General features: G+C 42.0%; 1 protein-coding gene across 2 annotated transcripts in view; it reads left to right on the forward strand.

Annotated features, from left to right (window-relative positions):
• The first annotated feature begins 705 nt into the window (after positions 1-705).
• The window catches only part of tmtc2a (transmembrane O-mannosyltransferase targeting cadherins 2a), a 63,800-nt gene continuing 50,918 nt past the window's right edge, over positions 706-13,587 (forward strand). The window contains exon 1 of one of the 2 annotated variants that reach the window (XM_010887339.3): positions 706-1,094. In XM_010887339.3, the coding sequence (XP_010885641.1) occupies positions 1,012-1,094 (83 nt within the window). In that variant the 5' untranslated portion in view covers positions 706-1,011. The remainder of the gene's footprint in view (positions 1,095-13,587) is intronic. The other variant, XM_020042595.2, reaches the window with a different exon arrangement.

The following is a 13,587-nucleotide window of genomic DNA, read 5'->3' on the forward strand; positions in this document are numbered from 1 at the left end:
CTGTCCCAACTTTTTTGGAACATGTTGCTGGCATCAAATTCAAAATGGGTGTGTATATTTCCAAAAACCTTTTCTAAAATGTTTCTGTTTCAGTTTCAACATTTGATATGTAGCCTTTGTACTATTTTCAATTAAATACAGGGAACATTGATTTGCACATCTTTGCATTCTGTTTTTATTTGCATTTTATGCAGCATCACAACTTTTTAAAGACAGGGCTGTATTGGTTAAATAAATAAATGGAAATAGTTTCTCTAGGATGATGGAAGTTCACCTTCAAAAGGCATAACTGATGACAACAACAAGGCAGCATAGATGTAGTTGATTATTATTAGGTTATTAATTCAATAGGGCCTTCTGTAGTTATTACATTAAATCATGTTGATATTCAATCTAAATAAAATAGGTTCTTATGGAATGTTAATGAGGAGTAATGTTTATTTTTTTAAACTGACAGCTATTCTACATTAGCTTATCTTTATATGCCTCTAGGCTTGTTGATATAGGTAGAGTAGATCCGTGAAGATATAATTTATCAGGCCTGAGAGAGAAGCACTTTTGAATATTATACAATCCTTCATTCTGGCACCTTGTAGAACCTCTCATTGCAACCCGGTACGACCATTGATAGCGGAGCAGGGGGTTTGCGCATGCTCACTATCTCTAAAACCACACGCTGCTTCAGAGTAGGCTTGTATCTGTGCCGCGGATGGGGATGCACACAGAGAAAAGCGAATCAACGAAATGCACTCAGCTGTGCTTTAACGGAGAGGCATGTCGCCCTAGTTTCGTCTCCAAATAGTCCTAACCCGCTACATTACAAAATGGGTTAGAAATATGGACTGGATCGCACAAACTTTCAGACACTGCTTGTACAAGATATTGGGGACCTTTCCGTTACAGAGTGGCCGAATGAAGAGCGAAGACAATACAGAAACGTAAATTCGAATGTAGTGTATTTTCCGCATTACTTTGGCCCATTCTCTTTTTAAGAAATTATCGTTTTAAGAAATGATTACAGAGTTGGTATGTGGCGCCGTGGCATTGGTCCTATATCTCAACACACTGAACGCGGATTTCTGCTACGATGACAGGTAGGTCCTCCAGTAGAACGGTACCTATGGCAACATCAGCTTCACTTGGCATTTTCACCGTGTCAAACGGACAGGAAAACGGGTCTGGAGCACGCATATTGCGTGGTTTGCTGTGCGCCATGGTATTTGCATGTTCCATTGTCCATCCATGGTTATTATTCCACGAGGTTATTAGACTAGTTGGAGAGTAATGGTTCACTGCACTCATGAAGGGTCACTTTGTTTGATGCAAAAGCGTTCTCCTGTTGCTTCAAATAAACAAAATATCCAAATAATCTTAGTCAACGTAGACTTGGTATTCAATTGTTAAAACCGAAGTATTGTCGCTTACATGACACATGAAGTGACACTATAATAAAAATGTACAGTGTGAATTCATTGTTGTACATGCATGGAATCTCTGAGTAGCTACCGGGACATGCTGTCCAGTCGTGCGGTGAAACAGATTGGTGACGGAGACTGGAGCTTCTTTGTGTTGTCAGAGCACATCACTGTGCCCGGAGGAGAAAAAAAATTAAGTCTTCTTGCCCGGCTATAACAATATCGGTCTCCGGGGAACACAAAGTAATTTACATTCAGAGAAATATTTTAATTAGAATAAAGTTGGCGAGCACACAACGCCTGGCTAAACATGTTAACACGATCCTAGAGTACGTTTCCTGTTCTCATTGGAACGCAACTACCCAGAACGCAAGTTAAGAGACCGATTAATTTGGATTGAAAAACGTTTGACGTGTGGACATAAGTTGGCATTAGGAACTGTGAGTACAAGTAGTATAGTATTTATTATGATCCCTATTAGCTACTGGCAATAGCAGTAATTGATCATTCCTGAATATTTATTAGTCTTGATCATTATTATAGCCCGTACTGTACTTTTACATGAGCCATACTTCAAATCAGTATATTTTTTTGGCTCATCATCAGACCACTGCTGGAAGAACTAAATGGCATGACTCCTAAATGGGCACGCATTACAATGGTGCCCTGAAAATCTGTGGAAATCCCCAGAACAAATGTATTTCCCTGTGTGACAGTTGAAAGAGATAAATCATACAAATAGGTTGAGTCCTGGACAGAGGACTCTCCACTCCAGTGCCAGAGCCTCTGCAGAGTTTTACAAACACCTCCTTGGGATCCCAGACCCTTCAATGGTTGTCAGCACTGCTCGTTGACCCTGTGTACAGCAGTATGGATGTGTGTGTGGCTGCCTGTTCGCGTGTGTGTGTGTGTGTTTCTAATATGCAATGTGTAATGGTAGACATTTGTTGAGCAAAACCTAAACTAACAAAGGACTAAATGTAAAATATACCAAATGTGTGGGGCTCTACAAAATGGCTAGAACTGATAGGCACCCAACATTACATTTATATTACACATACACTAATCAAACAGCTATCTTGGACATAATGTATGTTTAATGTTGATTGACGAGTAAGGGAATTGGCCATGAGTATTCAATCAGGTTTGATATGACTGACATTTCCCCTCTATCTGTGGTCATGACGATAGAGGCAGTTAACGAGGCCGGCCCTAATAAAGATTCAACATCTGTTTGCCCATGTGCATATCCCACAAACGGCTCTAAGAGAAACACATAAAAAGAGGTTTGACCTGAGATTATCCTGAGCTGAAAAGGGGAGGGGGTGGCAAAATGACATGTACTATTACAGACAACCTCTGTTTCAGTGTTACCAGACCCCTGTATGGTCCTGGTCAGTTTTGACAGACCCCTCTGCGGTCCTGGTCAGTTTTGACAGACCCCTCTGTGGTCCTGGTCAGTTTTGACAGACCCCTCTGTGGTCCTGGTCAGTTTTGGTAGACCCCTCTATGGTCCTCGTCAGTTTTGGTAGACCCCTCTATGGTCCTCGTCAGTTTTGGTAGACCCCTCTGTGGTCCTGGTCAGTTTTGGCAGACCCCTGTATGTTCCTGGTCAGTTTTGGTAGACCCCTCTGTGGTCCTGGTCAGTTTTGGCTACAGGGGAAACTCTGTACTAGCCTCAGACTACAGGGAAAACCAACTGCTCTGGTGTATGTTGACCACTATTTCTCTCATTTAATGTGAAAGAATAATACATTTGTTAAAAGGTGTCAACCTTTAAGTATTTAAAATATATTTCCTTTTTATTCCTAATGCCCAAACTATTCAGAGCATTTCAAGGGCCAAAGGGGGTTCAGAAGAATGAAAGAAAAAATATTATGAAATTATATAATTTAAATAAATGTAGGGATTAAAATATACAGTTACAAATACTGCCCAGGAGCTTTATTGGTTTCCTCTCTAACAATTAATTTCTACACAATCACATGTACAAACAATCTGCTTGGTTGTTGGTACAAAGAAAATCCTGCTTTGACCCTGATTATATTTTGTTTTCTAGCATGCTTAAAAAGACAGATTTAGTTTTTCTGGGGGAGGCCAGAGGGAGTTTCTAATTAAAATGTAGGTTGCTCTTTTGATTGCTACATGGATACTTACAGGAAAGCTCCTTAAGGTACCAGGCATTTGTAGCAAGCGTGGACAGCTTTAGGTATAGATTCAGGATGGTATGCTGGTATTGGGGTTGATATTTGGGATTATTAGTGTTGATATTTGGGATATAGATGCAGGCCGGTAGTGTTGATATTTGGGATATAGATGCAAGCCGGTAGTGTTGATATTTGGGATATAGATGCAGGCTGGAAGTGTTGATATTTGGGATATAGATGCAGGCCGGTAGTGTTGATATTTGGGATATAGATGCAGGCCGGTAGTGTTGATATTTGGGATATAGATGCAGGCCGGTAGTGTTGATATTTGGAATATAGATGCAGGCTGGTAGTGTTGATATTGGGATATAGATGCAGGCCGGTAGTGTTGATATTTGGGATATAGATGCAGGCCGGTAGTGTTGATATTTGGGATATAGATGTAGGCCGGTAGTGTTGACATTTGGGATATAGATGTAGGCCGGTAGTGTTGATATTTGGGATATAGATGCAGGCCGGTAGTGTTGATATTTGGGATATAGATGCAGGCTGGTACTGTAGATATTTGGGATATAGATGCAGGCTGGTACTGTAGATATTTGGGATATAGATGCAGGCCGGTAGAGTTGATATTTACGATATAGATGTAGGCCGGTAGTGTTGATATTTAGGATATAGATGCAGGATGGTACTGTAGATATTTGGGATATAGATGCAGGGCGTAGTGTTGATATTGGGATATAGATGCAGGCCGGTAGAGTTGATATTGGGATATAGATGCAGGCCGGTAGTGTTGATATTTGGGATATAGATGCAGGATGGTACTGTAGATATTTGGGATATAGATGCAGGATGGTACTGTAGATATTTGGGATATAGATGCAGGATGGTACTGTAGATATTTGGGATATAGATGCAGGGCGTAGTGTTGATATTGGGATATAGATGCAGGCCGGTAGAGTTGATATTTGGGATATAGATGCAGGATGGTACTGTAGATATTTGGGATATAGATGCAAGCCGGTAGTGTTGATATTTGGGATATAGATGTAGGCCGGTAGTGTTGATATTTGGGATATAGATGCAAGCCGGTAGTGTTGATATTTGGGATATAGATGCAGGCTGGTACTGTAGATATTTGGGATATAGATGCATGCTGGTACTGTTGATAGTGCATGCATGTGTGTTAATAAACGAGAGAGAGAGAGAGAGAGAGAGATATGAAAGTCCCCAAGTCAGTCTGTCAGTCCAGTAAATCTCACTTTGCCAAACACTGACTCTTTCCAGGTAATGAGATAAATTGTATACGCTTGAGTGCTACAGCTTTGTTACACTGAATGTATCTTCCTGGCCACAGTTGTTGTGTAGGCAGCTTCCAGGGCCATCTTCATGACTTTGACTAATACCAGTGTTCTAGCCGCCTAGACTGAGTTCAGGTGACTGGTGGTAGACCAATAAAAGTGACTGAGATCAGTGACACGTCATTGATCATTGAGAGAGAATGAGCGATAAAGAGAAGAAAGATGGGCAGAGATAGAAGAGAGCGTGCAAGCTTCGTTCTGGCCCACTGCTCACCGACGCAGAAAGCTGAATACCAATCAGAATCCTGACCTCCTGAGTCATCTATCAAACAGCTTCCTTTGACAGAGGTCAAGTGTTGCATGTGCCCTCATCTCCCTCCTGAGGGTTAGTGGAGAAAGCAGAACTTGAATTTGTCGGGACACGGCAAAAAAAAAAAGAGCAGAGTCAAGCAAGCACATCTGATGAATTTAATTTATTATGTAAGCATTTCATGGTTTGGAGACACCTGTTGTTAATGAAGTACGTGGCAAATAAAACTGTATTTCATTTGATTTATTGCAAGGGCCGTTTCTTATCTCCCCGACGCTGCACTGCTGTTCTGTAGAGGAGCGTTCAGGAGGCCGACAGGGAGGATGTGAAAACCGTGCGGTTCCAGCTCACGGGGATGTTCTTAGTGAGTCTGTTTTCTCAATCACGTCAAGTGTTTTTCCTGGGCACGGAGCCGGGCCTGTCCAGGCCTCCGACAGCCAATGGTAATATCAATAAAGAGCGGTGTGTGTGAAATGACTGGAGTTTTACTGGCATGAGTAAGAATGTGAACCAATCACTTTTCTACGAGGGAAAACTGAGCTTGGTTCACTCCATCCTAATGGATTATTGGGTAGAACATAAAAAATGCATTTGTATGTTGAGTATTTGTTCTTTTTCCAGTGATGAGGAAGGCTTGTCACTGTAAGGAGGAAGGGGGATCTCTCACCAGGGTTAGATTGATAGCTGGAGCAGTGGGGTTATACACAGGGGAATCCATTTGTCAGGAACTACACACTTGCCTAAAGGCTAATCCTTTTGGCTCTTGATAAGCTAACAAACGACGCTGACAAACAGATCAGTTGATGTGTCTCTGGGCATTTTTACAGTACGATGGAGAATGAAAGGATAGATAGACGTGTCTTGGTTTGCATAATCATTTCCATAGCTTTTGAATTTACATTGGAATGTATTGTCAGTAACCTTTGAGAGGGTTTCGTGATGGAATCAAGGGACAAGGAATATTTACATAAAAGGTGTAAGAATTTCTTGAGTGTCAAAGGAAGCGGCTTGAGGAAAAGCGTCCTGAAAGGGAATGTGTAAGTGGCTTTCAGCATTCCCAGTCATGTCACCCCACATCTGTGACCCCAAATTCATGTGACCCATAAATGCATAATAGCTCTGTTGGGACTTGTAAAGAAAACGTCCCCCACACTTTTTTTCACAATGGGCAACACATTTCAATCTTTGGGGAGTCTGGGGGTGGCTGTTCGTTGTGGCTTATGTCTTAAGGGTGACAGAAATGGCTTCCACATTACTGCACATGCGTTTGATATTCCTGATCATACAATTTGATGAAAACCTCCTCTACCAGTTCGGTCTGCTGCTATTTAGACAAAGTCTCAGCTAAGTCAGCCTTAATGATTGATTGGAACGTGGTCTCAGGTAAAAGCAGAGGCATCGCTGGGCCACACAAGCAGATTTTAATTAGGCAAGGGATGACTCAGCATCACTTACTATGGGGCTTCCTGAATCTGGAGCTTTGTCAGGGAATCAACTGAAACTCTTAGACTTCTCCTGACCTCCTCCTATAAGTGCCTGTGGTCTTGCATAAATCCAGGGATAGGAAAGGGTGTTTCACGAGGGTGTTGTCACGTCGTGGGGTTCACTTTAAATAATATCCGCACCCATTGAAAAGTGAGTTCCATCACTCAGATTGCAGACACATGTTGGTGAAACCAGAGTGACCTGTGGTTTCTGTTTGTCTCCCTGACTTCCGATGCCTTCTCAATGGGAGATCTATGTCGACGGCAGTGGAGATAATTCGTCCATTTCTCTAAAGTTTCCAAACATTTTCACAGACACAAGTTCAGATGGGTGAAACCTTTGAGAGACCGAAGGCTACATAACCATCCGTTTAACTGAACAGAAAAGAGGCCCTCCTCTTGGTCTTTTAAAATGAATGACAGAAGCCTATGACTCAAAGACAGAGGCACGGAGGCTGTGCTCCAAATTAATGTGTTTTAATTTGTTGTTCCTTGGATCAGTGTGGCTTCACTTAAAGGTCATGAGTGATTGAAGTTCATTTATGGTTTTGTTGACTAAATGTGCTATGAATTTCAAGAGCATGCAGTCTTTACCGTAAACAACAAAAATGCCTGGAGATAATTTCTCTGGCCTTTGTTGATTTTCTAAAAACAGTCACTGAATATGATTGACTTGGCCTTGTCGATACTTTTACAATGAGACACTTGGTCCTAGTTATTTCTTGATGTGATGAGAAAGTATTGGTTTTGAAGTATAAAAGGTACTTCAGTGAGAAGGCCAGTAAATGAGCATTCAAGTTTGTAGTTTGGCGACTTAGGGAGTAAGGAAGGGAGTGTTTACGACAGGTAATTTGAGATCATTGGTAGGCGAGGCATTATTCAACCACACCAGAATACTATGTCAGGGATTCTATGTTTTTCGGTGGGTAGGCAGGCAGGCCTGAGGAGAAGTGTGGTTTTGGTGGTGAAAACACACCCTTAAACTGTATGGTTAGGATGGTGACTCGTTGCCATGGCTAGATTTATTCAAAATACTTCAAGCTCTGAGCCTTAGGCCCCAACTGTCCTGTCCCAGCGTTATAGAATAAAAACACATGTTTTTTATTCATTTGAAAACGTTTTCCTCATTGATGTCTGTGTATTTACTCTGTGGGAGTTGTGGGGAGATATTAAAACAATTGGGATGGCAGAGGGGAAGAAAAGGACTTGTCTTGTAGAAGTCTTGATTACTTGCAGATTTAAACGTGTAATTGCTTTGTGGCCAACTTTTCTAGGAAGTGGCAGCAAAGTCAGCAGATGATTTCAGCCTGAAACATTACAAATTTTAATTTCAGGGCTTAAGCGTTTTGGAAGAATGTGGTATATTGAGTGAATTTGAGTTTCTTTGATTTACGTTAATGTCAGGCTAGACTTAAAATGGAATACGGTGAAGTAATTGTGTGAGAAAAGAGGTAGGTTGACACATTCATCTTAATTAGAGCGCCCTTCGCTCTGGGATATTCCCTGTGCTTTAGAATCACGCAACAATCCGGAGACATTTTGTCCCAGCGAACAGAAAGAACCTTTTAAAACTAAACTTTTCAGGACACTGAATAACTAGTTTTGATACTCCATAGGCTTGACCACCCCATTTACTGATCTTAGATATACCGTATGTATATATATTCTTAGCAGTGGTCTAGTTTGTTCAAACTTAGTCTCAATTTATTCTTTTTATTACACTCACTGTGGATGAAAAGCATCTGCTGGATAGTATACATGGCCTATTACCTTATAGTTTGCTCACACTGTGGGTAGTAAAACCTAACCACTACAAATTGTTCCCCTTATGTACATTGCATATAATGGACACATTTAATCTATTGCACAGTAGGAGTTCAGAGGACCTTCTCCTCCTGGGCCGTTGGTCAGACACACGTGGGGATGAGGATGGGTTTGTTTATTTCCAGGAGGTTCCTTCTCGTGCCATTAAACCCCAGTGGTGCGTGAGGACGGGCAAGGCCCCTGGTTACCCTTGGCTGGCTCTTATATCCGCTGGCTGGGGCAGACCCTCAGCCAAGACACGGAACCGCCATCCTACAACCGTCGCAGGATGCACGAAGGTATGTGTACGCTCAGCAGTGGTAACCATGGACAACCGTGGCCGCGGTCGTCCGAGGTCTCGGTTCCGCGGCATTTCTCTCCATGGTCCCTCATGCGACCACTGTTCCAATCAAAGCGGTTCCTGGTCTCATTTGAAGTAGATTAGTTAAGTGTAGCTGAGCCGTATGTTCTAGCTGATGCTGATGATTTCTGGTTAACCACGTGTACGCCGGCCCTCTGTCCTAATAGATACCAGCCATATTCTGTAGAACTACAGAAGCATGGGGTTGGATTTCTGCTACCTAGCATTTCATCGCACCAGTAAGCAATGCTTGCAGGTCGTTGTATTGGATTACACATTGAATCTGGCATCTTTGATTTTTCTCCTTTAAAAAAGGAGGACTTAAAAGAACATACTGCAGTTGAAGTGTAATTTGACACCAAAACCAATCCAGGGATCACATCCCTGCAGGTTGCCTTTAATTCTATTTCTAATCAATAGATGTGGTGTATCTTCTTTCGGTGACAGTGTTTTTTTCCACCCTTCCCTCTCTCTTGGATGTCCTGGTCTACGCGGAGCAGAACGTGCTAGGAAGCGGAGACCAGGGGGTTGTGAAACAGGCCCAGGGACAAATAAACCCTCGGAGTCCATGTGTCACAGTACGCAGCCTTTCCTCGGTGGCGTCGACGCTGTTATTAATCTACAGCGCAAATGACAGGGCAAAGACGGGGGAACTCGGCGTCGGCCTCTGTGGTTCCTGTGATCTGGGAGGTTAAGGGTGTGGGTGAGGGGTAACGGGCAGCTGACAGAAATGCCTGCCCCATCGAGTCGCCCCACTCTATCCCTGTGGGTGTAGCACTGATACAGGATCAACTAAGCCTTTACCCCAATTCAGTCAATAACAATTATGTAGTTAGTTACATTGGAGGATTAAAAGATTATTTTAGATTGCGCTTATGTGGGAGATAAATATTTAGAGTACTCCCTGTATGTGATTCATTGAGATAAGGTCAGTGGTTTTCAGCCAGAAGCGTATAAAGCATTCCCCTACAGTTACTTATTCTTCAATGTTCAATTGGACACAGGGGTCATGAAGTGGAAAATGAATTCCTGTGAATGTCAGACAGTAGTGAATATGTCCGTTTTCTTTAGACAGGAGATTTACTAGTTTCTTGATGGTCTTTGAGGTATGCCATCATAATATCTCTAGGGTCTTCAGTTATTTCTATAGAACTCTTCAACACTAGGGGTAAATACATAAGAACAGGCAGCCCTAAAAGATCTAGGAAAATGAGAATTAACACTATTTTCATTTAGGCAAATGTGTTAATGCAGGGATGCAACTCATTCTATGTTCCTATATTTAGTCAAAGTGAACTCTGTTGATAATGACTTTAGGTCATTTGCTTTTTATAGCTCTAACCTCTGATATCATGAGAAGTAAAAAAAAAAGCAGAAATTCACTAGAGACTACTGAGTGCTGTTTAACGTTAAACCACAATGGATGAAAAAATTTATATATTTTTTGGGGGGGCACTTGGAGGGGATTTGCACGATTGGTGATGCGCCCAAATTTTTAAAAGGCAGTCTAACGGTAGTAACAGCTGCTTTATAAACCAGTAGAGAAACCAAAGCAGATTCATTACGCCCAGTCCGTTCACTGAACCTCAACCTTACATGGCAATGGTCAGGTTTAGTTCCAGGCTCGGCCCACAGAGCCCACCCATCCACCACTCATAAAATACACAAATACAATACAAAGGCCTTTTTTTCTGGCTGAGGAGGGAGCTGGTTTTGGGATGCCTGGTTTGAGGGGAGAATCGGTTTGTGCTTACCACCTCATTAAAGCCAAGAAGAATGGAGTGGAATAGAAGAAGAATGGAATAGATGCAGTGGTGCTTTTCAGGCCTCAGGGGTGATCCAGTAAATACCTTAAGCTGTACATAGTGCATCTATCATAGGCCCAGGCAGAAAACAGATCCCATGCACGGTTCTTTCATTATCGGGCCCGATTTGGCACAGGTTATTCTCACTCTTTCTAGCGACGGTAAACCTACAGTATTTCCTTGGGTGGTTCTCGCTCTCCATCTACAGTATAACCACCATCCAAAGTGATCTAGCGTCGAACGGGATGAGATTGTCTTTTTAATTTTCCCTGTTTCCTCCAGATAAGCTGCTGGTAACTATGGTAAGAGAACCACTGTGGACACTTCATCACACGTAGGGGCAATGCAGAAGACCATAAAGCCCAAATAAAGCTGTCTTTTGTTAGCTTCTCCGATTACTGTTCGACCGACAGATGTTATTTGGGGAAGCAATGACGTTAGCTGTATTTATAAAGGGGTGGGGGGGTAATAAGAAAATGTAATGGGTTTGAGTGTTACGGCTCGTTGTGTTGTCTTTGTTTGTTGCGAGGAGATTTGTGCACATTGTGTCACCACCCTGTTGACAGTTGTAATGTCGGCTTCCCAAATTGCACTTGTATTTTGGGGGTTTTGCAATCATCAAACACATTAACGGGACGCGTTGTGCAGAAACATACTCAGCGTAGGTCCTTCGGTTCACTGATGAACTGGCCTATTCAGCATGGGACCATTCATCAGCAGGAGTTTCTTATTAAAGTAATAATATAAAAAAAAGTCTAGTCCTCAATATAAAGTAGATCCAAAATCATATTGGACAACTATTTATCAGGCTGTAGGGTATGACTACACATAACTGGCCTTCCGCTAGTTATGCAATCATTTCTATCCTTGCTTTAATCACAATGCTACCTGCAGCTGGTGACCATAGATAAGGGGATTTGCTTGGTAAATAAAAGCATAGAGGTTGACGTGACAACCACTGTGAAACCTGTGATAAATAGAAGTCTGATAAATAAAATTAATCTACATTGGATAATGGGGAGGTATGAATGCCTCACTCTGATAAACTGGCAGCAACCTTGTCCATCTCTGCCAGGCTACTGCTGAATATCACCAAATTGTGCATTCATAACATTTTATAAGGACACAGGTAGTTGGTGTTCTGAAGGTTGTTGCTTGTCAGATTTTACAAAAATGCCTGACTGAAAAAAAGTCTGTTGTCCCCTGAAAACAAAAGACTGCTTGTGTTTTCAGCTGAGCCACATTGACTCAGTTGTTTTTTTTAACATGCCAAGAAAGAATGTCTCTGGGAAATATTGTTGTTGACTCAGCCAATGACAGATTATGACGAATCTCTGATGTTTTAATTAAACCTGACACAGGTAGTTAAAGTAATCAGCAGATTTATTTTGGCATGGGACAGCACTAACTCTACGCACAAAGCAGACAAGTTTGTGTTTCAACTGTATCAGCAAAGATGCTTGAGCTCACTACTCATCACCATGGAAACCAAGAGTTCATCTGAGACCCGGGGGAACAGCTGACTGAGCCAAGACCATTTAATCTACACTCTGTGCCTCGACCAGCACTTATTGACCGTATTATCTGCTGGAAAGACAAGCAGCCATGTGACATCCCTGCCATCCCAATTCACCGCTATTTACCGGAAAGAAAGTAGCCATGTGACATCCCTGCCATCCCCATTTCCCTGTAATCTGCCGGAAAGACAAGCAGACATCTGCCATCCCCATTTACCATGTTACCTGCCAGAAAGACAAGCAGACATCTGCCATCCCTGCCATCCCCATTTACCATGTTACCTGCCAGAAAGACAAGCAGACATCTGCCATCCCTGCCATCCCCATTTACCCTGTTACCTGCCAGAAAGACAAGCGGACATCTAACGTCCCTGCCAGCTCAGTTCTTCTCCAAAGCTTCCATATCTTTGGTACCACATGAGGGAGCAGTGGGTTCCTTTTTTACTGTGCCTTGATAAACATATTGATCGTATGGCTAATCATAATACCTAGCCTTACTTGCAAATATAATGTAATGGTATAATTGTTTGAATCCTGAATGCTGATTGTCTGATAGTCATTCTATCGGAGATCGTATAACACAGGGAAAGACATCACATCACATCACTTTTTATTACTCTAATTACATTGGTAACCAGTTCATAAGAACATAAGGCATCTAGTTTTTTTAATGCATTGAAACGTATTATTAATACCGGCCAGTGCGGACACCCTTATATTGAATTATTTTTGCTGTAACCATTGGCAAGGTCACCTTGTACTTTAAGGGGTGAAACTCATCGTCGTGGCTTGACAGAAGCCACGTCACTTATGATGAAATGTGACTAGTGGTCATGGGAAAAACAATGAGGTTCTATAATGGACTGGACACAGTGCTTTATGGTTTCAAAATGTGCTATGAGTGTGTCTGTTGGATCTTATGGCATAGATCAGCATACGTCTATGAAAAAAAACAATGCGTCACTATTGTGGTCCAGCAGGCTAAGACAAAATAAGAGTGCCAGTCGGTTTTAGCCAATTAAAACAGAGAGCAGTGTATGCCCCTCCCGAAATGAACTGCTGATTTTAATTGGGTTTGGGATAGGTGGTGATCTCTCTGTGGTAATGTGAGTTTACATGTAGACATGGTGAGCCCACCTTTTTGAGGGCCATGTGTTTTTGGAGGAGCGTGGCAATTTCCATTGGGGCGATCACGTGGACGTTATTCTTGACCACTTAACAGTCATAGTTGACCACTGTTCCTGATCACTGAGGCATATTATTGCAAGATGAACTTGCAGTAATATAGCTCAGTGAGAAGATACTTTCATATTGTGAATGTAGGCTCAAGTTGGTAAATAACAATGTCATTTGTTCATAGCCTTATTTGTTACCTTTATCAAGGGTTCTGATAATTCTGTATACAGTTTTTTTCTTTGCTAATGAACACGCTGACATGGATTGA

Source organism: Esox lucius, chromosome 23 (assembly GCF_011004845.1).
Source record: "Esox lucius isolate fEsoLuc1 chromosome 23, fEsoLuc1.pri, whole genome shotgun sequence".
NCBI classification, from domain to species: domain Eukaryota; kingdom Metazoa; phylum Chordata; class Actinopteri; order Esociformes; family Esocidae; genus Esox; species Esox lucius.